General features: G+C 41.1%; 3 protein-coding genes and 1 long non-coding RNA gene across 7 annotated transcripts in view; 3 read left to right on the forward strand and 1 right to left on the reverse strand.

The window, feature by feature from the left end:
* Window positions 1-21,509, reverse strand: part of TBC1D19 (TBC1 domain family member 19) — a 145,250-nt gene that overhangs the window by 46,407 nt on the left and 77,334 nt on the right. For all 3 annotated transcript variants that reach the window (XM_040486269.1, XM_040486288.1, XM_040486280.1), the window contains 2 exons: window positions 20,540-20,614; window positions 17,102-17,164 (listed from right to left, as the gene is read on the reverse strand). In XM_040486269.1, coding sequence (XP_040342203.1) covers window positions 17,102-17,164; window positions 20,540-20,614 — 138 coding nt within the window. The remainder of the gene's footprint in view (window positions 1-17,101; window positions 17,165-20,539; window positions 20,615-21,509) is intronic.
* On the forward strand, window positions 1,074-16,249 carry LOC121037181 (uncharacterized). Of its 2 annotated transcripts, none has more exons than XR_005793631.1 (3): window positions 1,074-1,259; window positions 3,206-3,684; window positions 16,150-16,249. It is a non-coding gene; the product is annotated as an uncharacterized LOC121037181 (long non-coding RNA). The 2 variants fall into 2 exon arrangements; XR_005793632.1 differs by having other exon boundaries at window positions 1,076-1,259; window positions 3,358-3,684.
* On the forward strand, window positions 7,700-9,462 carry LOC121037173 (small ubiquitin-related modifier 2-like). Its single transcript, XM_040486315.1, has one exon. It carries the CDS (start codon window positions 8,621-8,623, stop codon window positions 8,906-8,908), a length of 288 nt encoding a protein of 95 aa, XP_040342249.1. The 5' UTR covers window positions 7,700-8,620; the 3' UTR covers window positions 8,909-9,462.
* Window positions 11,116-12,680, forward strand: LOC121037168 (endogenous retrovirus group PABLB member 1 Env polyprotein-like). The gene has a single exon (XM_040486302.1). It carries the CDS (start codon window positions 11,116-11,118, stop codon window positions 12,535-12,537), a length of 1,422 nt encoding a protein of 473 aa, XP_040342236.1. The 3' UTR covers window positions 12,538-12,680.

Here is a 21,509-nt window from a genome sequence, read left to right on the forward strand (position 1 = left end):
ATTAAAAGGTATGATCACGGGGGCACCTAGGTGGCTCAGTTGGTTAAGCATCCGACTTCGGCTCAGGTCATAATCTCGCGGTTTGTGGGTTCGAGCCCCGCGTCGGTCTCTGTGCTGACAGCTCAGAGGCTGGAGCCTGCTTCGGATTCTGTCTCCCTCACTCTCGGCCCCTCCCCTGCTCACACTCTCTCTCCATCTCTCAAAAATAAACATTAAAAAAATTTTTTTAAAAAAGGTATGCTCATGGAAAGTGTTTCCTTAATAACTGTCAACATGAGGAAAATTTAGTTCTGCATAATTCCCAACACAAAGCTTAGGCATTATAATTATCCTTTTCTTTATGTTAGAGGGATAAAGAGCCACATTAAAGCTTATTTTAGCGTTATTACCGAAGTACTAAAAGTAGCAAAGGCCATGAGATCTATGACTGAAAAAAAATTATTTACAATCTAAAAAAAAAAAAAATAAAACAATTGGACTAAAGTATTGATAAAAATGGAAAATAAAGGTTAAAGCACATTCCTACAATATTACTCTTTGTGACATTAATTAATATCCGATGTTTTACACAAACACATTAAAACAATTGCAAAACATTTCTTATGTTGTTTTGTCTCCTTAGCTAGCATCAAAGGTAATATAATTTACATATAATATAGAGATCAATAAATATTTACCAATGACCATTCTGCTTTTCTCAGAGAATACATCCATTGTTCATAAAATCATCCTGTTTGTCAGACTCAGTCACTTATAAGTTTTCCAGGTTTGGGTGGGAGAGGCAAAATGAATACACAATAGTCCCCCCTAATCTGCAGGGAATACATCCTAAGACCCTCCAGTGGATGCCTGAAACCACAGACAGTATGGAACCTTATATATACTATGTTTTTTCCTATATATACATACCTACGGTAAAGTTTAATTTATAAATTAAGGCATAGTAAGAGATTAAGAACAATAACTAATAACAAAGTAGAACAACCATAACACTATACTGTAATAAGTTATGTGGATATCGTCTGTCTCTCTCGGAATGTCTCATACTATACTCACTTTCTTCTTTCTGTGAGGATGTGAGATAATGAAATGCCTACGTGATGAAACAAAGTGAAGGAAATGACATAGGCAGTTGATGTAGCCTCAGGCTACCATCGATCTCCTGACTGTACATCAGAAGGAAGATCATCTGCTTCTGAACTACCTCTGACTATGGGTAACCGAAACCATGGAAAGCGAAACTGTGGAGAAGCAGGCTGGTACATTGAAGGGTTCATTCTGGCCCTTATTTCAAGAAATTGTTACCACCCTCATTCATTACTTAAAAAAAAAAAAAAAGTTTTTATTTATTTTGAAAGAGACACAGAGAGAGCGGGTGAGGACCAGAGAGAGAGACAGAGTATTCCGAGCAGGCTCCACGCTTATCACGGAGCCTGATGCGGGGCTCGATCTCACAACTGTGAGATCGTGACCTGAGCCGAAATCAAGAGCCAGACGCTTAACTGACTGAGCCACCCAGGCACCCCTGTTACCAGTCTCATTTAAAAGGATACCCTTACTAATTCTTTTCACTGAAGGAGGCAGTTTGGTTACCTGTTACCTGGTGGTAAAGCCCCCTTTACCACCACCAAAAAGCTTTTGCAATTGTAACTTAAAACCGACAATCCTCTTCTGTCCAGTCACCAAATGGGATGAAATTGTCACCTTTATACTTTCTCTCCCCACACACTGAAGCAGAGCGGTCAACATGCTATAAATCATGCCATCACTGACCCTTAGCTGATATTATTATGTATCATGCTTAGTGTCATAACAGTTTCGTGTTCAGGATCAAATTAATTAGCACTGGAAGGACCAAAAAAATTTAGCTAGTTAAAATTTTTGTCACGTAGCATTTAGTTTGTTTGGTTTCATTTGTTTTATGTTTTTTTTTTTAATTTTTTTTTTCAACGTTTATTTATTTTGGGGACAGAGAGAGACAGAGCATGAACGGGGGAGGGGCAGAGAGAGAGGGAGACACAGAATCGGAAACAGGCTCCAGGCTCTGAGCCATCAGCCCAGAGCCTGACGCGGGGCTCGAACTCACGGACCGCGAGATCGTGACCTGGCTGAAGTCGGACGCTTAACTGACTGCGCCACCCAGGCGCCCCTGTTTTATGTTTTTAATACTGAGCAACATGAACTAATCTGTTTCCCTTAGGAATGAGTTCATAAAAAAAATCCACCACATCTAGAACTAAACTCTATTTAAGGAAATCTAGATCCCCATACAATGACAGTGAAACTTTGGTCAGCCAATAATTACTAAAATTACGCTTTCAGATAAAAGAAGAAAGCTTCTTTCTCGACAATGAAAAAAAATCAAACCTCATCAATGAAAAAAAGTCTGATGTTAAAATAAACGTTTTCATTCAGTATCTATAGCATGACATGCACTAGAATTAACAGTGGGGACCAAAACCCTTGCTGAATTTATATGGAAGAGACGATCATAAAATAATCAAATGAGCCATAATAAGAGCTATAAATAAAAGGTATGAAAAGTACGACACAATACTTTAAAAGTACACTGTAGATGGCCATGACCTTGTTGTGTGTGTTTGTGTAGGGAAGTAGGGAGTAGGTCAGGGAAGGTCTATGTGAGGAAAGGGCTATTTTAGCTGAGAGCTGAAGGAAAAAGAGGAATTTCCTTGGAGAAGAGGAGAAGGTAACAGTCTTTCACATCACAGGAACTGTAGGTCTGATGGCCCTGAGGTAGAAAGGAATACAAGGAATTTGAGCAGTGAAAAGATCAGGGTGGTGAAATACAGGGTACCAGAATGTCAGAACAGGTAAACAGTGGCGCTGGAGAAGTGGCCAGAGACATAGGGTCATGTAGGCCCTGGGAGGGATTTTAATCTTTTTGGTTTTCATCACACAAGTGGCATTTGGATTGGTGTTTTTGAAAGACCAGTCTGAGCAATCAGGTAAGAAAAAGAAATAAAAGATATCTGAATAGGAAGAAAGAAAAAAAAGCATATTGTCTTTATTTGCGGATGTTATGGAGACAGGGAAACCGAAGGGACCTCATGAGGAAAAATTTTTTCCTTTGCTTCTTTTCTGGCTTCTATTCTTGCTGAGGCCTGCACCCCTGCCCTCCACAGGCCTTAATGTAAGTCCTCCTTATAAGGGACAAAGAGTTAACGATTTCTTTGGAGTCTTCTAGCACAACAGATAACATCTAAGGAATGACCAGGTCAGGCCGTCATGTGCATGTTCCAGACCACTGTCCCTGAACACCTTGATGCCAAGACCTTCTGGCTGTAGGGAATAAGTGACTTATGACAGACACCTGGATCCTGTCTTTGTTTTGACCAGTTCCGGGATGCCTGAGAAGACACGTGTACCAGACCACAAGCATCAATAAAAACCCCAGACCCCTAGCAAAGACTTCCTGTACTCCAACTGTACCTGCTCTCTCTCTCTCTATTCCTTCAATAAATTCTGCTTTCACCTCCTGACGGTTCAAGTTTGATTTCCATCCTGTGTGAAGCCAAGGGCCATCTTGGCTGGTCCTGTGTGACTCCCTCTGGGTCCTTCGACCCAGCCTGCCTGCATCATCTTGGCGACCACAAAGGGACCCTCAGAAGAACAGCAGTATCCTCAGATTGAGTCTGCAAAGCACAATTTGGCCTTCAGGAACCGGTAAGTTCCTCCTCTGGGAAACAGTTGGCTTAACGCTGATGTAATTTTTGTCAGTGTGTAACTGGTCCATTCTCCAGTGGGGAAGGGAAACTGGAAAAACTGGTTGCAAACCTGCTCTCTTACTCCCCGTTCTCTCTCAGCTCTGCAACTTTTTTTACTCTGGCTTCCAGACAACTTCAAGGCTGTTAGTTGTCGTGAGAGACTGAGTTGCTCAGCTCTGAAGAAGAGGGATGCACGTTCCTCCCCGCTGAAAGGTGTTCTTAGGCAAATAAGGGCCAAGGGAAGTATCACAGATTATTCGAGATAGATAGTGGTCCCATAGAAACCACCCCCTCCTACGACAGTAGTTTTTGGCTCGCCCCAGGAAGCACACAGGTGGATTGGTCATCCAGGGCTCTGAGCCCCCATGGTGGTTCTGGGCTGCCACTGGGAGAAACTGAAGCAGAAAAGAGTGGAAGATAGGCCCGCGGCTGATCCACATTCGATCCACATTCAATCCACAACAGGTTTTTTCCTAGAATAGAGTCCAAATCGTCTCTCCATCTCTCTCTTTTTCTCGCTCACTTGCTCGCTCTCTTTTCCACTGCCGGGTGGATGTCTCCTCGTGGCAATTCTGGGATGCTGGAATGGTGTTGGGGACTGGTAGCCAATCCCGCTGAGGACCCAAATCTTAGAATAAAGAAGTGGTCCTGGTGCCCCCAGTTGCACTGGGTTTTCCGCTTATAGGGATGACACATGGCAGGCTGGTCACTGCCACGTGATGTCTCCTTGTTGGATCGGGGAGGAGACATGTGGCAAGCTGGAATCTTTTGCACCCTCTTGCTCACTATGCCTGACCCTATCACTCTGCTATACCTCTTTCTACCCCTCTGAATTTTCTCCTTTTTTGCCCTTTAAATTGTTCTCCTTGCCACTACATAACTATATTCTCTGACCATAGTATTCTGCATTAGCGGGCTTCCCTATCCTTAAGAGATGATTTTTCCCCTTTTGGTTTCTAGGAAACTCCATGACTTCTATCCTACTCATTAGGCTGGGGCCACTGTGGCCAATGACTCCATGCTCTGCCTTAGATCTCTGGCATTGTGAACAACACTTTCCTAGAATCTTATCCTCCCTTTGTCCCAGCCTGACTCCTTGATTATGGTCCTCAAAGGGGGCAACAGTGAGCATTCCAACGGATTCCCTGTTAGGATGTCTGTTACATAATTAGGCACACTTTATGTTGGATAACTTGAAAAAGAAGAAGTTAATATTCTATTGTAATGAGGCTTGGCCCCAATATCCGCTTGGGAGACCAAGAAATCTGGCCAGCAAATGGGACTTTGGATTAGAATACCATTTTACAGCTTGATTTATATTGTAAGAGGGAAGGGAAATGGAATGAAGTGCCTTCTGTGTTACCCTTTATGGTCCTGTATCAGGATCCCAAAGGACAATATAAAGGCTGCATGGCCCCAATTCCTAAATCAGCAGAGGCACCTGACATCATGGAACTGACTCTGGTGTTTGATCTGACTTGGGGGAACCTACAGATCTTATTATTGTCTCATTGTGGCACTGTAGAGCAGGGAATGAGTCCGTGTATAGTTAAGCCAGTTATTTTGATAAGGGGAAGTAACTCAAGGAAAGGATGAAAACCCAGCTCTCGTTGGAGCCTCTCTGGAGGTCCTCTGGTGGAGACTTTCCAGAAGTATACTCATACAGACCCCATTTCTCTGGAAGAGCAGCCATTGTGGGTTGTGCATTCACCCTGCAATCTGCAGCAGACATAAGGAGAAAATTACAGAAGGCAATTACTGGGTCCCAAACTCCTAGGAACCAACTGTTGAATACGGCTTTTGCCATCTTTAATAACAGAGACAGGTCAGAGAAGGAGGATGAATTTGTCCAAAATAAATGCCATGCCCAGCTTTTGGCCGTGGCATTGGGGAACCCTGCACTCCAGGATCACTTCATGTGGAAGCCTGTGAGGCCAGAGTCTGGCAAAGTCTCACAAAAAGCCAGGCCCCAATCAATGTGCCTTCTGTAAGATGGACGGCCACTGGAGAAAGGATCATTCCCACCCCAAATGGAAGATGGGTCCAGTCCCAAAACCTCTATTGGCCAAAGTTATGGAGGACTGAAGGGGCCCGACCTCTCCTATGGCTCATCCCCGACATCTCAACATAACATATCAGGAGCCAGGAGCCTCGGGTGATTCCTCATGTAGCAAGTAAGGAAATTTAATTTTTATTGGACATAGGAGCCACTTACTCTGTCCTGACTCAACATAATGGGCTTCTGTCCCAGCACTCTTGTACAGTTACTGGAATAGATAGATAGATAGGTGAGACCATTTACTTGTCTACTAGCTTGTGGCATGGACTCGCTCTTGCTCTCACAAAGCTTTCTCCAGATAGCTAAGTGCCTTACTCCTTTACCGGGGAGTAACTTCCTTGCTAAGCCACAAACTGCCATCCAAATAGGACTGACAGAACCAAATGCAGAGAAAACAAAGCTTATAACGATGAAGACGCCTAGACAGGCCAGTGGGAAATAACATTTATGTGTCAGATAGTATACCACGCCATACTGCAATTAGAATAATACCTGATGCAATGGGAAACAGAAGTTCCTGGGAGAGCCAGTAATATTTCACCCGTTCTTATCTCCCTAAGACCACATGTAGAATATCCTTGGAAAAGGCAAAGACCAGAGACACAAAAAGGTATTTGGCCTCTGATTAAGAAATTTTTGAGGGGTGCTGGGTGGCTCAGTCGATTAAGCATCTGATTTTGGCTTAGGTCATGATCTCACAGCTCAAGGGTCCGAGCCCCATGTGAGGCTCTGTGCTGACAGCTCAGAGCCTGGAGCCTGTTTCAGATTCCACATCTCCCTCTCTCTCTGCCCCTCCCCTGCTTGTGCTCTGTCTCTCTCTCTCAAAAATAAACATTAAAATTTTTTTTTAAAAAGAAAAATTTGAAATATGGATTATTAACCCCTCGTCAGTCACCCCACAATACCGCCATTCTATTAGTTAAGAAGCCAAATGGGGTGAAATGCTTTATCCAGGATTTATGGTCTCTAACCCTTATGCTATACTGACTCCAGTTCCTCCAGATACAAACTAGTTTATGACCTTAGATTTAAAGATCGTGTGCTTTCTTCTGCACACGAGAACACCCTGACTCCAATCTTTTTGTTTCCACATGGACTACCCCTGATACTTGTGAGATTTCCCAGTTGACCTGGACAGGGCTGCCTCAGGGCTTCTGAGCACTTTAAAAAGGGAACTAGGGGATTTACAACTGATTAATGGAACGCTGCTTCAACGTGTGGATGATACATTGACTGCCAGCCCAACAGGAGGATTCTGACGAAAACACAACCCTCACCCTTAACTTTTTAGGACAGCGGGGGTACAGAGTGTCTCCCCAGAAAGCCCAGGCTTCTAAGGAGAAGGTTCAACATGCGGGCTACATTCTCACTCCAGAGGCACGGACATGGATGAGCCCAGGACAGAAAACTGGCCATACTGTATATTTGGGTACCTCAAACCAAAAGGCAGTTAAGAGCCTTCTTAGGCATGGTAGCTTTTTGTTGCATTTGGATTCCCGGGGTTGGCCTTATGGCCAAACTCCTTTATTGAGTATTACAAGGAAGTGAGTTAGAACCCCTGGAATGGAATGATGACTGCCACCAAGCCTTCAAAGGTCTGAAGAAAAAAAAAAAAAAAATGCTGAGCACTGCTCCTGTCTTGGGGCTCCCAAACCTGGGAAAGCCCTTCACCTTGCGTGTGTGAGAAAGGAGAGGAAGAGCCTTGGGCGTCCTAACTCCTAACTCAAAACTCAGACCTGTTGCTAGACCAGTGGCTTATTTCCCCAAACAGTTAGATCTGGTAGCAGAAAGCTGGCCAGGATGTTTATGAGCAGTGGCTGTGACTGCCCCGCTAGCTGGAGAAGCTAGCAACTTTATGCTAGGACAACATCTGGATGTCATGATCCCACATCAAGTCCAAGGGGTTTTAGAGGTCAGGACATGAATGGTTACGAGGAGGGAGATTTTTGAGGTATCAAGCCCTCCTCCTTGACACCCCTGATGTAACTAACCCTCAGGTTGTGTCAAGGTTTCAACCTAGTTACTCTATTACCCGAGGAAGGCAAGCAGGGGCTTCCAATCTATACCTGTGTGGATATTACAGAACAAATGTATTCAAGCCGGCCTCATTTAAAGAACAAAACTTTGTCCAACCCAGAGGCTGAATGGCCTCCAGACAGAAGGAGCTTTATGTATGAGGGAACCAGAAAAACCAAGTAGGCTATTATCAGCCAATAGGGTATGACCGAGGCAAAAGACTTCAGCACAAAAGCCCAAACTAATTGCTTTAATCCGAGCGCTACAACTACGTAAAGAGTTAAGTATATATACTGCTTCTAAATATGGATTCTTAATACTTCATGCTCATGCAGCCATCTGCAAAGAACGGGGACTATTAAATTCAAAAGGCTCCCCTATAAAACACAAAGAGAAAATGTTTAACATGATTAGGGGCTATACGGCTTCGTTAGGAGATGGCAGCTGTGTACTGTAAAGGACACCAAACAGACCAAACCACGATGAGTAAAGGAAACAATTTTGTGGATAGACTAGCAAGAGTGGCGGCAAGGAAGGAAGAGCTTGCTACACGGGTCTTAGCTCTAATTCCAGAAAACTCCTCTGCAAGAAATAAGCCCAAACTATACTCCCTCTGAGGCTCAATGTGCCTCACAGAGGGATCTGAAATGGATTCAAAGGGAAGGTATATATTGAATAACATGTATGTACTCCCCAAGGCATCGCAATGGAAAATAATTAAGCCTTCTTCCGCCACTCCCGGTGCTGCTTGTGTGCTCGCTCGGTGTGGACACAGTACCTCTTGGGGGAAGCGGCAGCTGAGGGGACGCCGGCGCTCTCCATGGCCAACGAAAAGCCCAAGCAAGAAGTCACGACTAAGAACAATGATCATATTAATTTGAAGGTGGCAGGGCAGGATGGTTCTGTGGTGTACTTTAAGATTAAGAGGCATACGCTACTCAGTAAACTGATGAAAGCCTACTGTGATCGGCAGGGTTTGTCAATGAGGCAGGTCAGGTTCCGATTCGATGGGCACCCGATCAAGGAAACGGACACACCTGCACAGCTGGAAATGGAGGACGAAGACACAATTGATGTGTTCCAGCAGCAGACAGGGGGTGGCTACTAAACAGGGATCCTGCCACTTTACTCTAGAACTCGGTTCCTCCAGACCAAGAAGATAGGCTCAATTAGAAAACCACAATTCGGTTCTACCACATCATGACTACTACAGTACAGCTTTCTCTGTTCCTTCATTGTCCTTTCCCCGTTCCTTTATTGTACATAGAGCAACTGTGTATATGCACAACCACATTGCATTTGTTTTTAACTAAACGGTCAATGGTATGTTTTGAGTGACATCAAGTGGGGAAAAATACTGGTTCCGTGAAAATATCCCTTTTCTCCATTAGTAGCATGCTCCTTCAGCTCTTATCTTTATATTCGAGTAAGTTGTTTTGCTCTCGTGGTTTAACAAAAAAAGAACAACATAAAAATCTTTGCCCACGATCATGCGATCGAAGAATTTTAATGCCCTTTATTTGTGATTGTGAAAGCAGTGATAATTTTATAACTTTTTTGTATGTAGGTATTACATGTAGGGCAATCTGTCTCTAAGTAAGGATAAACTACTCTAAAAGAAATGGATCCTAGGGGCGCCTGGGTGGCTCAGTGGGTTGAGCTTCCGACTTCGGCTCAGGGCATGATCTCACCGTCCGTGAGTTCAAGCCCCACATCGGGCTCTTTGCTGACAGCTTGGAGCCTGGAGCCTGTTTCGGGTTCTGCGTCTCCCTCTCTCTGACCCTCCCCCATTCATGCTCTCTCTGTATCTCAAAAATAAACACTAAAAAAATTTTTTTTAAAGAAATGGATCCTAGATGGTTTTCCCTTCAAGTCAAGGCATCTTGTTGTTTAAATAAACTTCTTGTTTAAAATGAAAAAAAAAAAAAAAAGAATTAAGCAAATACATGACTCCACCCACTTTGGTGGAGACACTATGGAAAATCTATTGCATCAAGTATTCAGAGGAAAGAATCTAACCAAGACTATAAGAAAAGTTACCAGAGCATGTGAGATTTGTGTCAAAAATGACCCAAGGTCCAATCCTATGCCTTTCCTCTTGATTAAGCCATTTGAACATACAAACACTTACCCTGGGGAAGACTGGCAAATTGACTTCACTCAAATGCCACCCTATCTGGGGTATAAGTATCTGTTGGTTTATGTGAGTACATTACAGGGTGGGTAGAGGCCTTCCCTGTAGGATAGAAAGAGCTTTAGAGGTTTCTAAGACCTTTTTGAAGAGGTGCCTGCGTGGCTCAGTCGGTTAAGTGACTTCAGCTCGGGTCGTGATCTCACAGTTCGTGAGTTTGAGCCCTGCATCAGGCTCTCTGCTGTCAGCACAGAGCCTGCTTCAGATCTTCTGCCTCCCTCTCTCTGCCCCTCCCCAGCTTGCACTCTCTCTCAAAACTAAACAAATATTTAAAAAAAAAAAAAAAAAAAAAAAAAAGACCTCATTAAAGGAAGTCATACCTAGGTTTGGACTTCTCCAGAATCTGCAAAGTGATAATGGCCCCTCTTTTGCTGCTAAAATAACACAACAATTATCAGTGACTCTAGGGATCTGCTATCAACTCCATGCCTCATGTAGGCCTCAATCCTCAGGAAAAGTGGACAAAACGAACCATATCCTTAAATGAACTCAGGCAAGACTCTGCCAACGAACTCGTGAAACATGGTAACAGATGTTACTGATGCTTTGCTAAGTGGTTCCAAGGAGGAGTCTTAAATTGGGCCCCTTTAAATTAAAATATGGAAGACCTTTTCTCACTGCAGCTCTATGGTTTGCTGAGGAAACCAACCAAATTTTAAAATATATTAGTAGTCTGGGTAAAGTACTAGTCTCTCCAAAAGCATGGAAATAAAATACTTCCATATCCCACTGAAGACAAGCAGTCTGTGCCAATACTAGCAGGAAGGTACCATTCAAAACAAGGAAAAGGGGGTCAACTGAAGATCAGCTCGAACCACGGTGGGAAGGGCCCTGTCAAGTTTGACTCAGCACCCCCACAGCAGTAGAGTCAAACTATCTCCAGCTGGGTTCACTTGTCCAGAATCAAACCTATCTCTCCTGAGTCTTTACAGGAGCCAACTTTGATACCGCTTCCAAGGGAAGAAGGAGACACATATGCCTGTGAGTCTGTCAACGATTTAAAATATCTTTTCGAGAATATACCTGCTGCAGTGTCTACCTGAAGCTCCTAGCACCTACCCATTCCTGAGAACCCGAGGAAAAACCCCAAGTTGCTGCTCTGAAGGACCAATAAGTAAGGCTCGATGAAGCTTTTAAAATCTTTCACTTTTCTGAGTTTACTCTTTCCGTATCTAGCTCTAGGGAAATTAAACGGCCCCAATTTATTTTTGCAATGGGCTCAAAACTACGCTGATAATTTACAGAAAAGTTCCTGCTGGATTTGTGGCCTCCTCCCTTTATCCAGCACCTCAGGCCTCCCTTGGTGGGTTTCTCCTTTGCAAGGCACAGACTGGCATTACTTATGCCAATACATAGAAGATATGGTTTTCAGCCCAAATACGAGCATATATAGTGACATCTCTATCACTAACAGAAAGGTTTCTTATTGGCCTATGGTAAATACCACCTGGAATTCTCCAGGCCATGAAAGACCTTTTTCCTACACCCAGACTGCCAAAATCATGAATGAATATGCCAACGCTAATATTGAAAATAAACGAGCATTGTGGGGAACAATTAAGCCTAACAATATGAGATATACTGATGATGGCTATTTTCAAGTATGGGATGAATTTATGTGGCTTACTCCTACCATAGGTCACTTAAATCAGAGAGCTCTTTTGTGTTGGGAGCAAAGAAATCATACCTATGATGCCTGGCCTAACAGTACCCGTGAATTAGGATGGCTCTCCCAAAGAGACTGTACCCATACCATTGTTTTACAAGCAACTGACTGGTTTGCCACTGACTGGTTCAGACGGCCAAGCATCAGGTGGTTGGCGCCTAATGGAACTCAGTGGCTGTGTGGCGCAAATTTGTGGCCCTGGCTACCTCCTGGATGGATAGGGCGCTGTACCCTGGGCTTTCCCTGGATGCAAGGGAGTTGGCATAAAGAAATACCGAAGCCTGCAAATTATCCCTATCTACTTCATCGCTGGACACGGTCAGTCTTCCACTGGTATGATCACCTGTTAAGTATTTTCGTGCCTCAACTGGGAATAGAAGACATAATATGGCATGTAGAGGCCCTCACAAACTATACCGCAAAAGCCCTTAATGATTCTATGCGGGGACTGTCGCTGTTAAATTCTGAAGTTACATTAATGAGAAAGGCTGTATTACAAAACAGGATGGCCTTAGACATACTCACAGCAGCTCAGGGAGGAACCTGTGCTATCGTTAAAACTGAATGCTGCGTATACATCCCAGATAGCTCAGCTAACATATCCGACGTTTTGGCTGACATGCGCACCCAAATTGAAGCAATGTCTGATGCCTCTGGTTCCCTCAATGATTGGATTTCTTCCTGGTCTAGTGGAGGTATATGGGCTTGGTGGAAAAAACTTCTTTTACTAGCAATAGCAGTAGTTATGCTAGCGTTTTTTCTCTGCTGTGGGGGCTACTGTTGTTGCATGCTCTGCATGAATATGTCAGAAAAATTATCAGAACGGGTGCTCTTTAGGAGCCATTTTATTCCCAGGTTGAAGCCTCACGTACACCTTTGACAATCCACAACTAGGGGCCCTTCATTTAATTGGGATTTTTATACCTCCCAGTAGGTAGGGTCTTCGATCCCTTTCAGCCTGAAGAAGCTACAGAAGACGAGACCTTCACCCTTCAACACCCCTTAAGAATAAGGAGGATAAAAATCCCATAGCAGGCAATGAGACAGGGAAACCGAAGGGAAACCATGAGAAAAAAGTTGGTTTTCTTTTTCATTTTGCTTCTTTTCGGGCTTCTGTTCTTGCTAGGACCTGCCCTGCCTTAATGTATGTCCTCCTTGTAAGGCACAGAGTTAATGATTTCTTTGGAGTCTTCTAGCACAATACATAACATCTAAGGAGTGACCAGGCGAGGCCATTATGTGCATATGCCAGACCACTGTCACTGAACACCTTGATGCCAAGACCCCCCCGGCTCCATGGAATAAGTGATTTATGCTGGTCGCCTAGACCCTGTCTTCGTTCCGACCGGTTTGGGGATGCCTGAGAAGACATGTGCACCAGATCCCAGTCGTCAATAAAACCCAAGGCCCCAAGCAAAGACTCCCTCTTTTCCTTTCTGAGTCTCGCAGACACTCCGTGTGTATCTGCTCTCTCTCTCTCTCCCTTCAATAAACTCTGCTTTCACCTCCTGCTGGCTTGTGTTTGATTTCCATCCTGTGTGAAGCCAGGGACCCTCTTGGCTTATCCTGTGGGACCCCTTCTGGGTCCTCAGGCCCAGGCTGCCTGCATTAATATGAACTTATACATAAAAAAATCCTGAAGACTCCACCAAACACCACTAGTGCTAACTAATCAACCAATTTGGTAAAGTTGCAGGAAACAGAAACCAACATAGAGAAAACAGCTGCATTTCTATACACTAGGAACAAAGCATCCGAAAACAATAAGGAAAACAATCCCATTTACATTAATATCCAAAACAATAAAATACTAAAGAATAAATTTAACCAAGTGGATGAAAGATCTGTACACCGGTAAGATTTTGATGAAGGAAACTGCAGAAGACACAAATGAAAAAATACCCCTAATTCGTCAGAAGAAATAACATTGTTAAAATGTCCTATTACCAAAAGCCATCTATAGATGCAATGTCATCCCTGTCAAAATTCCAATGGCATTTTTTACAGAAATAGAAAAACCAATCCTAAAACTTGTATAGAGACACAAAAGATCCTGAATAGCCAAAGCAATCTTGAGAGAGAACAACAAAGCTGGAGGCATTACACTTCCTGATTTCAAACTATACTTCAAAGCTACAATAATCAAAACCATATGGTACTGGCATGAAAACAGACACATAGGCCAATGGAACAGAATCAAGAGCACAGAAGTAGATCCCTATATATTTGACAAGGGAGCCAAGAATATTCAATGCAGAAAGGTTAGTACTTCAAAAAAATGGTGCTGGGAAACCAGATAATCACAATGCAGAATGAAATTGGACCCTACCTTATGTCACTCACAAAAGTGAACTTAAAATGGATGAAAGACTTAAATTTAAGACTTGAACCATAACACTCATAGAAGAAACATGGAGGGGCATCTGGGTGGCCCCGTTGGATAAGCGTCCGACCTCGGCTCAGGTCATGATCTCACGGTTTGTGAGTTCGAGCCCCGAACTGGGCTCTGCACTAACAGCGCGGAGCCTGCTTGGGATTCTCTCTCTCTTCCTCTCTCTCTGCCCCCTCCCCTGCTCCCTCTCTCTGAAAAATAAAGAAACGTAAAAAATACGTATATGGAGAAAATCTCCTTGACATTGGTCGTGGCAGTGATTTCCTGGATATGATGCCAAAAGCAAAAGGAACAAAAGCAAAAATAAATGAGACTCCATCAGAGCTGAGTTTGCTTACTTATTTGTTTACTGACTTGGTTGGAATATTTTATTGACGTTTATTTCTCTCCAGTGTGCAACCTCTGATGTATCTTAGAGGGCACAGTCTTGCGTGGACAGTCACTCCTCGATGACACAGGTTTTAGCACGGTTCTCCTTAATGGTCTCTTTCTCTGACCCCTCTGCTAAGCTTTCTGCTCCTGTTGGTATCACAACCACATGTTAGACTCTACTGATTGACAGGTGATTGCTCTATTGTTTTTAACAACATCCAGAGGCATAAATTGTACCAGTCTGATCCCATTAAATTTTGAATCCTTTACAGAAGTCATTTTTGAGGCCAGTCTTTGAAACATGTTTCAACCCCAGCAAGACTTTTCTTAGCTGTCTCTTTCTCTGTTTCTCTGGGAAACGAGGTGGCTTCTGGTTTAGCTAGTTGCTCATATGAAGTTAATTGCCTCCTCTTAATCATCTATCATTAAAATCTCCATTGTTTTAGAGAACCCCATCAGGCTTGCACTTTCCCACGTTCCATTTTTTTTAATGTTTGAGAGAGAGAGAGAGAGAGAGAGAGAGAGAGAGAGAGAGAGAGACTCTCCCCCCAGTAACCTCTGGTTGGGGACAAGAACGTCTGGTGTTCTCAGCTTGCCTCTCTCCCAGTGAGGAACTGCCACTCCATGAGCAAACCGGGGCGAGGGCAGTGGGGACCCAGTATATTCAGCCTGTTGAGAGCAGGTAGCGTATTTGGAGCCGAGGCCTGCCTGAGAGTGGAGGCTAGGTGGAAGAAGGGAGCCTCTGACTTCTTGCCAGCAATATTCTGGAAGTTCGCATCTGCAACAAAGAGCTAAAGGATATGAGAAAAACTGGCCACCTACACTTTCTGTAGAGACACTGTAGCCCTTGACTGGAAGTTAGAGGGGAAGGTAACCCCATCTTCTAGGTCACGCTCAGATGAACTGAAGCTTCTGTCACGTTGATCTGGGGGCAAGGGGAGGCAGAGAGCATGTCATGGCTCAAGTGACAGAGACGGTTCTTACTGGGATTTAGTAGCCTTTCTTGAATCTTATTTATTTATTTTTTTTCTGACTTGATGTATTACCTTAGGACTGTCTTCAGATACCTTAAATCTTTTTTAAAACATTTGTTTATTTTGAGACAGAGAGAGAGAATGAGCAGGGGAGGGACAGGGAGAGAGAGAATCCCGAGCAGGCTCCACACTGTCAGCGCAGACGCAGGCTTGACCCCACAAACCGTGAGATCACGACCTGAGCCGAAATCAGGAGTAAGACACTTAACAGACGCACCTAAATATTTTTGTTCCTAAGATAATTTTCACTAGTTATGGTTTTTCTGCTGGGGATGGTTCCATGGAGCTCCTTATGCTTCCATTCCAAAAGTGATCATATCCACTCAATTTTCTTAAGGTTAGAGGTTGTCAGTAAAATAACATTAATATATAAACGAATCATTAACTTTACCTGTATATTTGAAATTTTACTGATTACTAACAATTAGGCACTGGGGTACATATCAGTCACATAAGTAAATAAATTCAGACTTTTGTGTTTTCTAAATTTTAATACCTATTTTTATATTAAAATGGAACTTTAGGTCTTTATTTTTTATCACATATTTGAAATCATTAAAGTTCTCTTAAAATTATTTTTAGGTTATTACAAATATTAATTTTATAAATGAAGTCTTTGGATTTCAGTTCTGGGAATGAATACTTAATTAAAACTTGAGAAATTCTTACTTAACTCTAGCTTTTTCTTAAACAGATGCACACTACCACCACTATCATTGACAGAAATCTGCTAATCCAAACAGCTGGAACTGATTTATATTTAACCAAGCTGATATTACTATGTGAAAACTAGATATCTTCTCCATGGCATTTATTTTGACACTCAAAATCAAATTATTAATATAGATGTGTGATCTTTTTTTTTTTTTTTTTTAATTTTTTTTTTCAACGTTTATCCATTTCTGGGACAGAGACAGAGCATGAACGGGGGAGGGGCAGAGAGAGAGGGAGACACAGAATCAGAAACAGGCTCCAGGCTCTGAGCCATCAGCCCAGAGCCCGACGCGGGGCTCGAACTCCCGGACCGCGAGATCGTGACCTGGTTGAAGTCGGAAGCTTAACCGACTGCGCCACCCAGGCGCCCCATAGATGTGTGATCTTTAAAAAAAACAAAGAATATCATCTAGGCAATTCTATATCATGACTTCTTTTCTACCTATAATAAGATGTTTTAATTTCACTGGATATAAAAAAGACTTAGGTAAGGACCCGAACATCTACAACATCAGCATGTGAGGTGATCAAAGAGTAATCAAGACACTTCAAACTGACTTCAAAACGTTTAATTATTTATTCAATACTTTTAACAGAAAAGTATCATATAAAATGTTGTTTCTAAACACCGTGGGACGGCTTCAGCATGAATGTGACCCCTAGGTTAAGAATCTGTGCCTGTACCTGTCCTTGTGCTAGCAGATAGGACCAAAACAAACGGTCCACGCACCCACTTGAGAACTCTTACTCTCCCACCCAATCCCACATAAGAAAAAAAGTTAACCTGATTCTAAACTTAACGACATTTGATAAAAAAATGAACATGGCTTGGATTTTGGCAGAATTCAGCTAACAACAGAGAATTCAGCTAAAGTATGCTGAGTTAGAGCACTTAAAACAAGAACATTAGATGCTTTGATTTTTCAACTTACCTGATATAAATAGTCTTCAAATACAAAATAATAATCATCATTGCTTGCTGTCAACTTCACATCCTATAATTAAAGGTAGAGAGTCTTGAAAAGAACCTAAAGGTATAGGTCTGTAGTACTATGATAGAAATGCAATATCTAGAAACAATACTGTAATGATCTTACTTATGTATGATGATAAATGTCTCACTCAGGTTTCATCATTGCTATAAATATACTTTATATGTACTTTATAAGTAATTTATACTTATAAGTATATAAGTATACTTTATATACTTTATACATATACTAATATATGTGACACATAATTACACCTCAAATTGCTTACAACCTTTTAGGTTCCATTAGTAATTCCTTATTATTTATTTCAATATTTATCTTCTTTAAATCTAATATTTAATCTTATTTAAATCTAGTATTTAAGTGTCTTAATGTTGGAAAAACAGATACAATCATAACATCCAGAAGTAATCATAACAATCTGGCCCAAAATTAGTTCCCAAATCATCCTCTACTGTTCAAGTTTACATTCTTGACATTCCCTTGAAATACCAAACATCTTCCACCCCTTTGTGATTATTCATTTGCAAGTCATTGCATATTACCCACCAAACAAATGTTTATCTTCAAGAAGTCTATAGTCTTACCAGCAAGAATACACACACAGTAAAAATATGGGAACAGTTACAAAGAAATATTAAAGAAATCCAAGATAATATTGCTCAGTCTACAAATTTCAACCAGGCTGTTGAGCAAAGGATCCATTAAGGGAGGAGGAAATGGGTCATGGATGCCTCTGGAAGGCGTGAATGCGCTCTAAGTCTAGAAAAAGTTAATTATAAAGACATAAATTAAGAGGAAAGAAAGAGGCTAGTCTTCTAAGTCAGAAGACAACATGGGCAGAGGGGATGATATTGCCCCTAAGGGGATGAGAATTAGTTCTCGGAAGCCAAAAAGTTTTACATATTATAATGGTTTATGGACCTCCAAAGCTTGTCTCTGTCCAACAAAATTTTATTCTTTGGTATTTAATTTTTTTATATTAGAGCAAAATTAATGTTTTCTCTTTAGGGAGTTGATGATGAAGAAAAGGTTGAGAAACACTGGTATAAACTGGTATAGTAAATGATGGAAAACTATAGAAGGTGTGGCTACCACACAACTTTTGTGGGAAAAAAAAATATAGTCCAGAGAGAACCATTTAATAATTTAGCTTAGGGAAGGTTTGATGATGTTCCAAATTTAGTGCTGCCTTGTTCCATTCATTCCTTTAACCACTAACATAATCTTACTTTATTTTCTGATAGATTAAAAATTAGTGTTTGCCATATGAAACTGTCATGAAATTTCAAATAATTATCTTAAATGCCCACTCCCTTAAACGCTGACTTTATAACATTTGGAGTTGCTCCAACGAGATCGGCAAAGGTCAACACATACAAGTCAGAACAACAAGAGACAGGTATCTTCCTAAAAATATTCATGCTGTGGACAGTCAGGATTGATTCTACCAAAACTTACATCCATTTCTCAGATACAAACTGTTTACCTCTTTCTCACAACAGATTTTCTTTACTGATTCAAACTGAAACTCATGTTGGCAGCAAAGAGAATCCTCAGCTAGCACTCCCTGATTTTCTGAACTTCTTCCCTTTTTGGGCTTCTTTCATTTGAATAGAAAAGAGGTTGAAAGGTCTTAAAGCCCAAAAGATCTCTTACGCTGTTGCTAAAATAATCCCCTGAGCATGACTCTTTGACCTTAAACTTAACAATAGTACCTGTGATCCAAATCTACGTAAAACTTCTGAGTCAAGACTTTGCTTCCTGTAGAGAATAGTGATTTTAAAAGTATGGTTGTGAAGTCAGGTCACCTCCATTCAAATCTTAGCTTTGCTAGTTAATATGGGAATTTAATTAATTTCCCTAATCTTTCTTCACTTCCTTCATCTATAAAACAGTAAAATAACAGTACTTCCTATTTTGCTATAACGCGTGTCAACATGTGGCTGGTGGGTAAGGGAACGCTGTCTGTTACAACACGGAAATTGTGGTGGTTCACATGCAACTTTTCTTTTAAACAGGGGAGCCAGGATGGCAAGAGTAGAATTACAGCCTTCAGCCAGAAGGGAAAAATGCCTTCAGCTCAACTGCTGTACAGGCATGAGCCCTCATAATCGTATTTCCAGAAAATTCAAAACGAATGATTATACGAGGGGATCCCTCTGCAGAGAGCCATACCCCTGGCCCTGCACGTCCCTTAGCTGCTAGACTCCCTCTTGTGCCCACCTTCACAGCAGCCCCGGGGCCCAGCACACCACTTCCATCTGCATTAGTTTAGCATTTCTACTTTATTATATTTGTACATTTTCAATAGCTTCTCTAGGAGCAGCCTGTCTGAGTTGTCTAATCCACCTTCCAAACTAGCAGTAATTGTTTTTGTTAGGACTCTGGTTACAAAGTTGCAAAATTACCTCAATCCTATTTTTAGCTCTATTATCTTTAATGCATGATGTTACAGAATGTAAGGCTTTTTCCCTGGGGCCGGGGGGGAATGCATTTATCTAAAAATGATACCTAAGTGCTGGTATCTGCTACTGTTAAGGGTAGTTTTTGGATCCTAAACAATTTACATAAAGAGTTTGGAACACTGTATGGCACATAGTAAACAGTCATTAAATGCTAGTAGCTACTATTTTTATTAACCTTGGTCACGTTCCACCCACAAAAATCTTCAGATACTCCATGTGTAACTTTCTCTCCCCCCATTCCTGAGAGATGAACTAATATGCCCTCCTTCTCTATCTTACAAGTTCTAAATTAAAAATACACAAGTCTTTTAAATAGCCCAATTATTAATCCAGAATCAGTCATATCCTATATCATGCTAATACCTCTACATCTCAACCCTCAACTCGGTATCAGATGCTTGGACACAAAAACTCAGTGTATCCCTATCATGAAACTTGAGATGTGCTTAACCACATGGCTAGAAACTACAAAAAATTAAAAATGAAAAATGACTTCAATACAAGAGAATAAACAAGTAGGCCCTAAAGAATCAGGATAATAAGATAAAAATATCAGTCTGATTTTGACTCTGAAAAATATAGTCTGATTTTCCTTTCAGTTGCATTTTTATTGGTCTCTGTGGATAACTTGAATTTATAGGAATAAGAAATGTTACCATTCTTTTAATCAAAAAAATCAGAGTACCAGTAAAGTATCATGAGGACAACTTCAAAAGGAAAGAGGATAATATTTACTGGAGACTACAAATTTTGAAGATGAACCTTAAATTTACAAGTACAATGACCACTTACAATTATTTTTCAAGGTTAATCTATATTATCATACAAAATACAGGCCCTGCATGTTCAAGACTCTCAGTAATTGTTAAATGGTATTTCTGAAATGAAAAAACTATACACTTTTACTTACTTTATAGATTAGACTATCCACCAAAAGGTCATGTTGTATCACATTGGTCTTGAGCTGCTCATAATATAAGATATCCTAGATTTAAAAGTAAAACAAACAAATAAAATTAAAGGTCAATCACATTTATAGAGTCAGCCTCAAGTTTTAATAAGTAATAATCATTAACAGTATTATGAACTCTAAGAGGACTTTATTTTATTCACTACATTCTCCATGCCTAGCTAATGAGACACTTAATAAATATACTTAATCCCATCACTTAGGATAAGATCTGAGCACCTGGTGGGTATTCAATCAATGCTTCCTAAATTAATTAGCTGTAATTTAACTTTAATAGCAAATATTTATTAATTACTAGGTGCCAGAAACTGTTTACCCACCATACATGAGTTAACTCATTTAATCCCATACCAACAAAATAAAATAGTTCACTGATTACTATTCCAATTTTAAAAATTATTATTCCCATTCATATTTGAGAAACAGACACAGAGAAAAAAGTAACTTGCTGTCCAAGGCCACAAGTCCTTCAAAAACCCAGAAGGACTACTCTGTACTGTTGTTCTAGTACCTAAATTATCATAAAATAAAAAGGTTAAACATAATAAATCATCTCTGCTAGTAAATACAATCACAGAGCATACAAAAGAAGTCAGTTTTTTTAATATTAGAATATGGTTCCATAACACTATAAAATCTGATTAACTGTATACAGTGAAAAGATTAGGCTAATGTTTAAGTTAATAGAGAATAAGACCTAGAAAAAAGAGAGGGAAGATGGAAAGTAGAGAAAAAGATAGGAAAGGAAAAATATGAAAGGAGGGAGGAAGGGAAAAAAGGAGGAGGGGCTTGAAACTGTAATCCAGTTAAGCATCAGGTTAATAGTTGGTCAGGACATTCATTAAAAGAAGAAGAAGAAGAAGAAGAAGAAGAAGAAGAAGAAGAAGAAGAAGAAGAAGAAGAAGAAGAA

The sequence above is a fragment of the Herpailurus yagouaroundi genome, unplaced genomic scaffold, assembly GCF_014898765.1.
Source record: "Herpailurus yagouaroundi ecotype Mexico unplaced genomic scaffold, PumYag 28, whole genome shotgun sequence".
Taxonomy (NCBI): domain Eukaryota; kingdom Metazoa; phylum Chordata; class Mammalia; order Carnivora; family Felidae; genus Herpailurus; species Herpailurus yagouaroundi.

What these genes read in the sequence shown, in the direction of transcription:
- LOC121037173 (XM_040486315.1), top strand. Translation starts at nt 8,621, where the DNA reads ATGGCCAACGAAAAGCCCAAGCAAGAAGTCACGACTAAGAACAATGAT.
- LOC121037168 (XM_040486302.1), top strand. Translation starts at nt 11,116, where the DNA reads ATGAAGCTTTTAAAATCTTTCACTTTTCTGAGTTTACTCTTTCCGTAT.